Genomic DNA, 13,680 nt, shown 5'->3' with positions numbered 1-13,680 from the left:
CTCTAAGACCGGCTTCACACAGTTTGACTGCAGCGTATATCCCCAGCTTTCACATGTTTTACCCATGGGTAAGGATGAGCTCCGGCGTGTTCGTACAGCCCACGTGCAGAGCCCGCCAGGAAGTCAGCACTGCGCTAATCACAGGCAGTGAGACATTTCTCGATCTCTGCAGCCACGCATCAGGAAATGTCTCAGTGCCTGTGATTAGCGCAGTGCCGACTTCCTGGCGGGCTCTGCACGTGGTGTGTGCGAACACACCGGAGCTCATCCTTACCCATGGCCCATAAAACGTTCTAATAAATTGTGCATTTTGGCGTGTTTTCTGAAAGCGCACCAGAAGCCCTGCATGCTGAATTTTTTGTGCAAATTCAGAAAAAGCGGCAAAATGCGCAAACCTGATAGAAAGTCCATGGGAGCGCTACTAAAACAAGCAAAAATCGGGGACACGTCTTCACAGCAGTGCAAGGCCGATCTAAAAAAAGAATGCAGGTGAGATTTGAAAATGTTATATTATGTATCTTTTATTAAATGTTACAAATAAGTGTCTCATATCACACGTAGAGGAGGCTGAATGCCCCCTTTGTATCCCATAAACTCTAGAGAGGAAGGAAACAGCGGCCAGCACTGTGTGGCACTACTGCGCACGCGCTATAGATCCCCCCCCCCCCCTGAAGTATCATTTTGGTTCGGAAGCGTTTGTTTCCGGGGGAGCTAGTTGTGTGTTGCACTCCTTAACCCGGAAGCAAAAGACATGGGCCCCGTCTGTAGCTGAGCACGGCTTGGTGATTGTGATGGAATGCCTATGGCCGGCAGGGTGGAGCAGCATGTGTGGCTTTGTGTAGTGCGAGCAGTGTTCCCGGTGTGATCTTTTCTGTGTGTGTTGTCACACCGCCGGCCACATGGAGTCCCAGCTACAGAGCATCTTCGAGGAGGTGGTGGTAAGTCATTGGGCCATAGCAGAGTCAGGGCTGATTCTACCTTCAAGCAGACCTTCACCATATAAAGCATCATGGGCTGTTCTGCCTTCTCCCCCTCCCTCTCTTAGAAATGGATTTTTTTTGCCCTAGTTGTACTGCAAAGCAGCACTTCCATAATTCTCGCCTCGGTGAGAATCCCCCCCCAGATGTGCCCCAGAGTTCGGGTACCAAGAGAGCCCCACGCCACATCTGTGCATGCATCGGGTCCTCCAGGATTCTGAGCACACCCTGGGTTTTCCCACATGCATGCATACACTGAACAGGGAATCCTTCAAACAGATGTAAAGGTGTGCAGGTAGGATCTACCAGGATCTGGAGAGCCCAAAGGGCACATCAATGAATGTTCTATTATGGTGGTGCCCGAATAAGGGACAGAGCTACCATACTAGGAAAACGACTGACTTTAACCACTTCCTGTCCATAGGACGCACCTGTACATCCTCGGGTTAAAGTGGTTATACTTGGTTCATGGCTGCAGTCATGACCCCGGTATCAATCAGCTGAGAAAAAAGCACCACTAAGTGTAGTAGATTAATATCCGTTTAATCAAGCCCCCATAATGGGCTGCTCACAGGATAATGGTGAAATACAGGCTCAACAATAATGGTGGACACTGGGTGGTCTGTTAATCCTTGGCCGGAGCGCTAACAGCGGTGTGGATCATGCTGTGGCTGGAAGCCCAAGCCGGAGGAATGCTGGAGAGACACCGGGATCCAGGTGGAGCGCAGTGTGGCGCAAGCGGCTTGGAGAGTCCAGACGTCATAGGTTCCAGGATGCTTTGCGACGCGCTACGCTGGAGCATGCACACTCCTTTTTCAAGTGAAACGCGTCGCAAAGCATTCTGGGACCTGTGACGTCTGGACACTCCAAGCCGCTCGCACCACGCTGCGCTCCACCTGGATCCCGGTGTTGCTCCAGCATTCCTCTGGCTTCAGCCTTGGCTTCCACCCACAGTATGATTCACACCGCTGTTAGCACTCCGGTCAAGGATTGTCAGACCACTCAGTGTCCTCCATTATTGATGAGCCTGTATTTCACCTTTATCCTGTGAGTAAGGATGAGCTCTGGCGTGTTCGCACACTCCACGTGCAGAGCCCACCAGGAAGTTGGCGCTGCGCTAATCACAGGCAGTGCCGATGTGCGGCTGCAGAGATCGGGAAATGTCTCACTGCCTGTGATTAGCGCAGCGCCGTGCCAACTTCCTGGCGGGCTCTACACGTGGAGTGTGTGGACACGCCCAAGCTCATCCTTACCTGTGAGTAGCCCATTATGGGGGCTTGATTAAACTGATAATCTACTACACGTAGTGGTGCCTTTCTCTCCTCTTTCCTTTTGTCTGCTATATGTACAGAGTGAGCTTCGCTCTTGAACCTAAGCTGACATGAGTGTATGGACGTTATCCCTATTAGTTTGGACTTTAATACACCATGTGTTCCTTTGCCCTTGCGCCTATCTTTCAGCTGGCAATGCTGAACAATGTAAATGTGATCTGTGCTGCTGGATTAAATTTACATGGGGTGAAGGTGGTATCCCCGTGGGCTCTCACGGTATATGGGTGTGTGTGTATACAGTGATGTTAAAAAGTTTTTGCCCCCTTCCTGATTTTTTTTGCATATTTCTCACCCTTAAATGATTCAGATCATCAAACAAATTTTAATATTACACAAAGATAACCCAAGTAAATCCAAGATGTAGTTTTAAAATTATTATTTCATTTATTAAGAGAAAAAAGCTGTTCAAACTTGCCTGGCCCTATGTGAAAAAGTAATTGCCCCCTCCCATGCTGAATCATGAATGAACTGTGATTAACCACAAGTTTTTGGAAAGCTGAGTTAAACTTCACTTTCCACACTCGGGCCTGATTATTGCCAGACCTGTTGAATCAAGAAATCGCATAAATAGAAGCTGTCTGACAAAGTGAAGTACGCTAACAGCTCACAAAAAGCCACACATCATGCCACAATCTAAAAAAAATCAGGAACAGATTAGAAACAAAGTAATGTACATGTTTCGGTCTAGGAAGGGTTTCTAAAGCTTTGGAACTCCAGTGAACCACAGGGAAAGTCATTATTCACAAATGGAGATAACTTGGAACAGTGATGAACCTTCCCAGGAGTGGCCGGCCTACAAAAATTACTCCAAGAGCATGACCACGACTCAAATCCATGAGGTCATAAAAGAACCCAGAACAACATCTAAAGAACTGCAGGCCTCACTTGCCTCAGGTAAGATCAGTGTTCACGATTTAACATTAAGAGAGAGACTGGGCAAAAATGGAATCCATGGGAGAGTTCCAAGGCCAAAGCCACTGCTGACCAAAAAGAATACAAAGGCTCATCTGACATTTACCAAAAAACATCTTGATCATCTTTTAGGCAAATATTCTGTGGACCGATGAGACAAAAATGTATCTTTTTGGAAGGTGTGCATCCCATTACATCTGGCATAAAACGAATACAGCATTTCATAACAAGAACATCATACCAACAGTCAGACATGGTGGTGGTTGTGTGATGGTCTGGGGCTGCTTTGCAGCTTCAGGACCTGGACGACTTACCATAATTGATGAAACCATGAATTCTGAGCTATACCAGAAAGTCCTAAAGGAGAATGTCTGGCCATCAGTTTGTGACCTCAAGCTCAAGTGCACTTGGGTTATGCAGCAGGACAATGATCCGAAAAACAACAGCAGCAAGTCCACCTCCAAATGGTTCAAACAAAGCAAAATTTTGGTTTTGGAGTGGCCTAATCAAAGCCCGGGCTTACCGTAATTTTCCACTCCATAAGACGCACCTAGGTTTTAGAGGAGAAAAACAAGTAAAAAAAATGTTCTGAATCAAATGGTGTACTAAAATATTTAATATTGTACTACTACTATAGGTGGGTGGTGGACACACAGCAATACCCCCCCCCCCATCAGATCAGCTCAGCTACACTATACCTGGGTGGTGGTGGTGGACACAGCAACCTCCCCCCTCCCCTTCCCAGATCAGCTCAGGGTGGCAGGGCAGACATGAACACCCCTTGATCCTCTTCTATCACAACAGCTCAGGTGGATACCATGTCAGCCTACACCTCCCATCCCCTTATCACCAGCTCGCCTCAGACAGCGGAGGACACTGCCATTACAATGCACAACTACCTCTGGCTGGCTCTCCGCCTCAGATGCACCCAGGCAGCAGCTAGGAGGGAGGACTGGGGACATAGTTTGCAGCAGCAGCTGCCGGTGGAAGGAGCAGGAAGTGATACTGGAGCAGGAAGTGAGACTGGACCAGACCATGGCGCCGGGGGTGTTCTGGCTGAAAAAAAAAAAAACAGGACTCTTGCCGCTTTCGGGATGGTGTCACATCTGGCTGGTGTCAACTATCCTGGGTGCGGAGCGCACCCCCATATCAATGCCATTGACACCCCCCTATGTTTTGGCACCTGGGGCAGACCGCCTCCCCCTTGGTATGCCCCTGCAAGGATCCGCCTTACATCCTAGCTGAGTTCCGGTATTCTGATGGGGGGGGCGTACCTGGTCAGTATTTGCTCCACAAGACGCAGGGACATTTTCCCCATTTTTTTTTTTTTGTTTTTTTTTTTGGGGGGGGGGGGGGGTGCGTCTCTTGGTGCAAAAAATACGGTAAATCCAGTTGAGATGCTGTATCATGACTTTACACAGGCCGTTCATGCTGGAAAACCCTCCAATGTGGCTGAATTAAAACAATTCTGCAAAGAAGAGTGGGACAAAATTGTTCCACAGCAATGTGAAAGACTTATTGCCAATTATCGCAAACGCTTGATTGCAGTTGTTCCTGCCAAGGGTGACACAACCAGTTATTAGGTTTAGGAGGCAATTACTTTTTCACATAAAGCCAGGCAGGTTTGGACAGCTTTTTTGCCTTATTAAATGAAACCATCACTTAAAAACTGCATTTTGTATTTACTCGGGTTATCTTTGTGTGATAATAAAATTTGTTTGATCCGAGTCATTTAAGTGTGACAAATATGCAAAAAAAAAAAAATCAGAAAGGGGGCAAATACTTTTTCACATCAGTGTGTGTATGTATATGTGTGTGTGTATGTATATATATATATATATATATATATATATATATATATATATATATATATATATATATATATATATATATATATATATATATATATATATATATATATATATATATATGTGTGTGTGTGTGTATATATATATATATATATATATATATATATATATATATATATATATATATATATATATATATTACACATAACAAAATATAATCAGTGCAATATTCAAACTAGGCAGTTAAATTAATCAGTGCAACACAATATTAAACAAATGCAGTGTCAATAGCCTACCTCCTAGGCTTATCGTGATTGCTGCCAACACCTCTCAGAGTGTATTCACGTGTGACTCTCAATTCTATACTAATAAACCAAAACTAGTGCAGCGAACCAATATAAACAATGAAACGATAATAAAAGTCCAAACAATGTGAAAAATTCACCATAGTGCAACTCTAGGTGACAGTTCTTAGAATTGTTAATTCATATTATTCAGTGACCACCTCTAGCTGAAATGCCCGCTCACATCCAGATAATGACCCCACTACAGAGTCACACACGCCTGCTGTTTATGTCTCTCAGGAAGCCATGGGAAAAATAAATCCTCCTCCTGGTGTCCCTGGACAGTGTTGACTAGGGGTGCAACAGATCAAAAAACTCACGGTTCGGATCGTTCCCCGGATCAGGAGTCACGGTTTGGATCATTTTCGGATCAAAAAAAAAAATCTCCCCCACTGTAATAATATATTAGCAGGGTATTGGCAGGGTATTGTGAGGGCATTGCAGAGTTTTGGCAGGGGGGAGAGAGAAACCGGTGTCATGACGACGCGGGTTTGTTACAAGTGATCGCTCCGGCCACCGGGTGTACCAAGATGGCCGCTGCTCCGGAGCTAGGCCAAAGCCGCGGCCTTTCCTATGGCCGAGGCCACAGAGCGCTCCGCGGATCGCGGGTGTCCCGATCCGCGGAGGTTGATCCGTATGGATCACGGATCATGGACGATCCGTTGCACCCCTAGTGTTGACCTCCTGGGATCTCAGTCAGTCAATGACCATAAAATGAAAAAGGCAAACTATACTGCTCTCTGCTACAAATATTTATTAATACTACATACAAGGATTAAAAATACTCATATAGATATGTAAAAAAACATGCATATCATCAACTCTCCACGTTGATTTAAAACAGAAATGACGTCCTGAATGGCGGCACCTCACACCTGTACGCATTCCGCTCTCTGATGAGCTTCTTCAGCAGGTCACACACGTTTTGCATTTCTTTTCTATTTTAACCACTTGACCTCTGGAAGGTTTTACTCCCTTTGTAACCAGAGCATTTCTTGCTATTCCGCACTGTGGTACTTTAACTGGCAATTGCGCGGTCATGCAACACTGTAATTGAAATTGATCTCTCTTCTTTTTTTTAATTACACAAATTGAGCTATCTTTTGGTGGTATTTGATCACCATTGGGTTTTTTATTATTTGTGATTTAACCTCTTCGCGAGCATGCTATAGCTGAATGACGCCTACAGTGCGATCGCAAGGGAGGACGTCATATGAGGGCCTCCTGTGCTCGCACTGCGTGCATTGGCAGTGATCTGTGATTGCTGCATCCTTTGGATGCAGCTGATTACAGATCGGGGTAAAGAGCCAATCACAGTGGCTCTTTACCACATGATCAGCTGTGTCCAGTCACAGCTGATCACAACATAAACAGGATTTGCCAGTTATCGGCAATCCTCCTCTCACGCTGACAGGGCGTGAGAAGAGCCGAAAACCAGCAAATCTGCACTGACAATCAGGGCACTGATTATCAGTGCGGCCAATCTGTGCCCACCAGTGCAGCCTCATCAGTGAAGGAGAAGAATTACTTTTTTACAAAATTATATCACAGTAGGTAAGAAAAACTTTTTTTTTTTTTCAAAATTTGCTCTTTTTTTTTGTTTAGCAAATATAAAAAAATACCTCCAAAAGAAAGCTCTGTCTCCAAAAAAATGATAAAAATGTTGTTTGGGTACAGTGTTGCATGACCACACAATTGTCATTCAAAGTGCGAAAATTGGCCTGGGCAGGAAATGGGTGAAAGTGCCCAGTAGGCAAGTGGTTAAACGAAATAAAAAGACAGAAATTTGAAAAACAATTTTTTACTTTCTGCTATAAAACATCCAGTAAAAAAAATCTAATTTCTTCATAAATTATGGTCAAAAATGTATTCTGCTACATGTCTTTAATTTAATAAAATATCCCAATAAGTGTGTATTGATGGGTCTGTGTGAAAGTTATAACATCTACAAACTATGGTATGTATGTGATGGAAAAATCTGGACAGCCGCACTCCGGATTGGAAAAGTGAAAAATAAAATCCTCTTTATTGAAATGAGTAAGCGCTCTATGGGAGCGTGAAACGCGTTAGCGGTTAAGCTGCATTATCCCAACAAAGCCATGTACGGATTTTAATCATGTTATTACTTTTTCAATAAAGAGGATTTTATTTTTCACTTTTCCAATCTGGAGTGCGGTTGTCCAGATTTTTCCATCACATACATACCATTGGAATAGCAATTGCCGGCACCTGGGGCTCTCACAATCATCCACACAGCGGAGGACGGGAAGCTTGAACCCGATCACCTAGAGCGGTGGTAATTATCCCGTACAAACTATGGTATATATACTGGAATTTGTGGTTTGTTTTTTTTAGTTTTTTTTTATATACTACTAATGGTGGTGATCAGCGACTTATAATGAGACTGCGATAGTGTGGTGGGCAATTAAAGTTGCACTATTCAGGATAAAATGATAATCATGATTTTTTTTTAATTTGCTTAGAATAAAGATCACGCTTCTCTCACAATTTTCAGCATAACACCATCTTTTACATTATACCAAAAAATTGGGCTAACTTTTTTTTTTTTTTTTAATTAAAGTGTATTTTTTCCCCAAAAATTGCATTTGGAAGACAGCTGCGCAAATACAGTATGACATAAAATAGCGCAATGACCGCCATTTTATTCTCTAGTGTCTCTGCTAAAAAATATAATGTTTGGAGGTTCTAAGTAATTTTCCGGCAAAAAATACTGATTTTTAGCTTGTAAGCAACAAGTGTCAAAAAAAGCTTAGTCTTGGTTAAACTGACCTAATTTGCAGACCAAAGTTCATCCCTTTAATCTGTAAATGAACAGAAACGATAGTTTGTTTTTATCTCTCTTTCAGTGGTTGTTAATAAACATTGCCAGCTGCCTTTTTTTTTTTTTTTTTTTTTTTTGATAGCTGTAAGCAGGGAACTGCTCTGCACTTGTTACATGAATTGTGGAAATGCTGAATTAAGATCATGTGCGGGGTTGAATCGAGATCGCAATTTTTTTAGGATTAATCGTGCAAATCTACGAGCAATCTAACAATAATTGACGCTGGAGGGGAATAGACTAACTGCCACTGACATCACCAGTGACACTAATACAGTGACTAATGACACTGGCTGGGAAGGGGTTAACATCTAGTGCGATCAAGGTGTTAAATATGTACCTAACTGTGTGTAATGTGTGCTGCTTTTACTAATCAATCTGTTTCTCATCCTTGCTTTGCAGGGATGAGAAACGGAGATCGTTTTCTTTGTACAGAGCTCTGTTGATTGTCAGCACAGAGCTCTGGGCTGTGATTGTACACAGCCAATCAGCAGGTCATGACTGTGACTTGCTGACAGGCTCCTGCTGTGTACACTCACAGCGGGTGCCGACCGGGGGGCACATATGAGTATGCCCTAAACCTGTAAGCAGGCAACGACATACGGGTAAAACTCTTTGCCTGTGCGGGCCGCCTATCCACAGTACATTGCAGGCTGGCAGTCTACAAGTGGTTAAACTGGGTTGCTTTACAAGCTGAGGGCTCACATATACAACTTAAAAGAAAATCTAAAAAAAGTGTAAAGCTGATGTGCCGCTGTTGCAGACTACTTCATTTTTCCAGAGTGACCTAGGCAATGGCACTTGACTACTGTGTAATGAAAGACGTGTTTTTGATAGAATTAAACTGTTGGAGTACATTGTGGGTTATATGGGCAGATGAGGAGTGCAGAGGGCATTCAGTAGGGACTGGAGAGGCTTGCGGATAGTATGTGTAGGAGAGGAGTGCAGCGGGTATGACAGCGGGCAGTGCGTACAGGAGACCAGTGTGGATAGTTTGATGCTGGACATTATGTGCAGGTCAATAGTGCGGAGGGTATGCAGTATGAAAATGAGGCAGAGGGTGCAGAAGGGCAGTACAGGGGGGCACTGGTGACAGTATGTTCTGAAGAGGAATGCTGAAGGTATGAGATTGGGCATTATACGGTTTGTGGGAGAGAAGTACAATGCATATGGCAGTAGGCAATATATATGTAGTACAGTACAAGAAGGTTTGATAGCACATGGTATGTGCAAGAGAGAAGTAAGTGGCAGAGGGTAGTATATTTTGGAGAGGAGATCTAACATGTTTTACTGTTGGCCTATATCTATGTTGAGCTGCCTCACTAGCCAATAACGATGTACAGGAAAGGACGAACAAGCTTCATTACTGTTGAACATGCCAGGGCTTTGCAAAATAATGGGCCAGCATTCAGGCGTAGAGGGGGTAATGATAGCTACTGCAGCTTACAGAATAACTGCGAGCATGACGGAGGCTTGGAGAGAACTTAGAGGGGAATATTGCATGTACACATTACTGTATGCACGTAAAATGTCAGTGAGCAGCTTTCTATGAATGGGGATCTTCTATATGGAACCAGGGATATGCGGAATTAACCTTTTACAATTTACGTTCTATACCAGTCGTGTGCTTAGTATTTAAGGAGACTTATGTGTGACACTAACTCCTTCAGGGCAAAACTGAACAACAGTGACTCTGGAAATGATTTGAACATACCAGAACTCTCATTTCTATACATAGGTTCCCCCCCCCCTCCCCAAATTCTATCTCACATGTGACCCTATTTATTAATTTTATTTGGGCTAAACAAAATTATGGTCTGTTTGTATCTTCTGCTTCCTATTTGGAGAACCAGGACACCACACACATGCACATTGTGCCTGTATCATCTGTAGTTCAGCTACCACACCCCCTGGCCAAACATGCTGTTTTGATTGACATGGCTCCCACCAGAATCCTTACTATTAAAACATCAGCGGAGATGGAGAGAGGAGACATGTCCCCCACCCGGCCCTGCTGTGTTGATTAACAACGAGAGCCTTTGTCAAAATTGTAGTGGAGTGGGAGAGAGCAGGCATGCCCCTGCTATGTGTAAAGGGATGCTGTGCAAACGTGATGGCAGTATACTGCGTTCAAAATTGTAAAAGAATAATGTTCTTTAAAAAGGTGAATGCAGTTGAGGTAAATATTATGATATGCTGCATTACAATTGGCTGCTATAGTGTGATCACATATACTTCAATAACTCAGAACAGAATGTGGGACGCTTGTGACTTCCGGTATGTTCTGGCACCTCCTAGGTTAACAAATAATTATGAGAAGGAATATAAACAGAACTTCTCTTCTAAAACTATAGATGTAGAGGTGAACAACCTAGCTAAAATCCATTGCACAAAAATGACTTTTTTATTTATTATTATAATACAGGATTTATATAGCGCCAACATTTTACACAGCGCTTTACAACATTAGGGAGGACAGTACAAGTACAATACAATTCAATACAGGAGGAATCAGAGGGCCCTGCTTGTTGGAGCTTACAATCTAGGAGGGAGGGTTTTTTCCTGCTTTTTCTTTCTTTGGGCCCATTTACTCTTGTGTATTGTGGTAACTTGCACTAAACATGTAGATACATACCTGCTGTATGTGTGATGCGTTCATTGTGAATGCCACCCCGATACATTGTACAGTAGAATCCAACACACTGTGGGGCACTGCAATGCATATTATGTATGTTGTGGTGCATTGCAGTGTTAAAAAAAAAAAAAAGGTGGTTGCACATTCTTTTTTTATCCGTTGTGGTGTTTTGGCAGCCAGTTCATAATGAATGGGCTGTCTTAACTTGCTTTCACTGCAATATTGGCAATTTATAATTGGGTGTAAAATAATTAGTGGTATGAAGCAAAATCTTTAGTAAGATATAAGTTTTTTTGTACTATTATTATTTTCTCAATTACAAACACTTAATCCAAGGGAGGATGCAGAACCCAAGATTCAGTAATCGTTGCTTCCCTGAAAAGCTGAAAGCATGCGTTTTTTTAAACAAGCAAACAAAATAGATACAAAACTTGTGATTTATAGACTACATACCACATGGTCTGTGTTTGTGCCACTTGTCTTTTGAAAGTATGTCACATTACATGAATATAAAATAATGTCATTTACCGTAATTATGTTCGTGTTTTTTTTTTTCTGTTGTAGAAAACGGAGATCATCGAAGAGGCCTTTGCTGGGTATGTGCCTTGTCTGTTTCAAAGTTTCTCTGTCTAAATTGCTTTTCCCAAAAACAAAAATAGAATGGCAGAGCTCTGGTATCACAGGACCAGGAGCAGGACTCTATGGGCAGCTTGTATTTAGCTTATAGCTTACAAGGGACACTTTAGGGACTTGATATCTTTAAAGTAGAGTTCCACACAAAAATTGAACTTCCGCTTTAAGGCCTCCTCCCCGTCTCCTGTTAGTAAAACTGAGCTTCTGGGGAGGAGGGGGGGGGGATTAGGTAGCCGAATTTGACAGATACTTGCTCCCACTTCCGTTCTGAAAGCCTAGGCGATCGGAAGCAGAAGTTCTCCTTCCCGAAGTCTTCTGGGACGTATGACAGGTCCCAGAAGACTTTAGGGCCAGTCACAGACCGCAGTGCCGCTCGCAAATGCGCAGCCCATAGTAGAGATGCCGGTGCCGCCGAGGGAGGACATGGCTGCGGTGAGTACACCGCTGGACCATGGGACAGATGAGTGGCTGTTAAGTCAGCAGCTACACTTTTTGTAGCTGCTGACTTTTAATAAACAAATGACTGGAACTCCGCTTTAACTCTTTGATAGGACAGTATGCACATCTAGTTTACAACTAATAGTGAATATCTGCCAGCGTGGTACAGACAGGGTAAATTATGCTTAAAGCAAACTTCACCCAATTGGTGAAGTACCGCTCTCCCTCCCTCCCTCCCTTGTCCTCGACATTTGGACAATATTTTTCTGGGGGTGGGGGGGTGATACTTGTTTTTTGACAGGTACCCGCTACCCCACTTCTGGTCAGATCTCCACGGCCAAGGAGACACAGCCGGCGTTCCACTCTTAGTATGCCGGTGGCCGAAGCCTGGTGAGGACACCACTGAATCTTGGGACAGAGGAGTGTCTATTATGCTACGTTTTTTGTAGCTGCAGACGTTTAATTTTTTTAAATAGAACTGGAGCACCTCTTTATTATAACTGCCCAGCCCCCTCACAAATTTTACTTAGAAGAGGAAATCCAAGTATAATTTTTTCATGGAGAGTTTTCAGAAAAGACCAAATGAAGAAGCTAAGCCGCAAAATTTAAATATTTTTTTAAGGTATGCTCTGTAAATGGGAACAATAGGGCTGCAAAGGTGGAAACACATTTTAAATAGAAGTGTGAGCATTGAGACGTTAAAAATATTACTCCTATGTTAAAGCGGAGTTCCACACAAAAATGGAACTTCCGCTTTTCGGAACCCTCCCCCCCTCCGGTGTCACATTTGGCACCCTTCAGGGGGGAGGGGGATGCAGATACCTGTATAATACAGATATTTTCACCCACTTCCGGGAATAGACTCCCGCGGGAAGGGGCGCAGACGGCGTTCAGACTGGGGAAAGAGGAGGGCACACACGGTGCGTAGACTGGGGAAAGAGGAGGGCACAGACGGTGCGTAGACTGGGGAAAGAGGAGGGCACAGACGGTGCGTAGACTGGGGAAAGAGGAGGGCACAGACGGTGCGTAGACTGGGGAAAGAGGAGGGCACAGACGGTGCGTAGACTGGGGAAAGAGGAGGGCACAGACGGTGCTTAGACTGGGGAAAGAGGAGGGCACAGACGGTGCTTAGACTGGGGAAAGAGGAGGGCACAGACGGTGCTTAGACTGGGGAAAGAGGAGGGCACAGACGGTGCGTAGACTGGGGAAAGAGGAGGGCACAGACGGTGCTTAGACTGGGGAAAGAGGAGGGCACAGACGGTGCTTAGACTGGGGAAAGAGGAGGGCACAGACGGTGCTTAGACTGGGGAAAGAGGAGGGCACAGACGGTGCGTAGACTGGGGAAAGAGGAGGGCACAGACGGTGCTTAGACTGGGGAAAGAGGAGGGCACAGACGGTGCTTAGACTGGGGAAAGAGGAGGGCACAGACGGTGCTTAGACTGGGGAAAGAGGAGGGCACAGACGGTGCTTAGACTGGGGAAAGAGGAGGGCACAGACGGTGCTTAGACTGGGGAAAGAGGAGGGCACAGACGGTGCTTAGACTGGGGAAAGAGGAGGGCACAGACGGTGCTTAGACTGGGGAAAGAGGAGGGCACAGACGGTGCTTAGACTGGGGAAAGAGGAGGGCACAGACGGTGCTTACGGGGAAGTAAAGCACAAAGAAGACCTCCATTGGTGTGCTGCTGCTTCATTGTGTATTTACAGATTGGGCTGAGTTCTGGTCTAGGCTGTAATACTTAGCTGCAGCATGGCCTGTAGAGAGG

The 13,680-nt window shown here is 44.4% G+C and overlaps 1 protein-coding gene across 2 annotated transcripts in view; it reads left to right on the top strand.

The window, feature by feature from the left end:
• Positions 1-690: 690 nt before the first annotated feature.
• Positions 691-13,680, top strand: part of MED23 (mediator complex subunit 23) — a 151,868-nt gene continuing 138,878 nt past the window's right edge. For both annotated transcript variants that reach the window (XM_073627286.1, XM_073627285.1), the window contains exons 1-2: positions 691-938; positions 11,411-11,442. In XM_073627286.1, the coding sequence (XP_073483387.1) occupies positions 900-938; positions 11,411-11,442 (71 nt within the window). In that variant the 5' untranslated portion in view covers positions 691-899. The remainder of the gene's footprint in view (positions 939-11,410; positions 11,443-13,680) is intronic.

The sequence above is a fragment of the Aquarana catesbeiana genome, linkage group LG04, assembly GCF_042186555.1.
Source record: "Aquarana catesbeiana isolate 2022-GZ linkage group LG04, ASM4218655v1, whole genome shotgun sequence".
Classification (NCBI taxonomy): domain Eukaryota; kingdom Metazoa; phylum Chordata; class Amphibia; order Anura; family Ranidae; genus Aquarana; species Aquarana catesbeiana.
The sequence above is the reverse complement of the archived record's forward strand: the minus strand, read 5'-3'. Positions and strand labels throughout refer to the sequence as shown.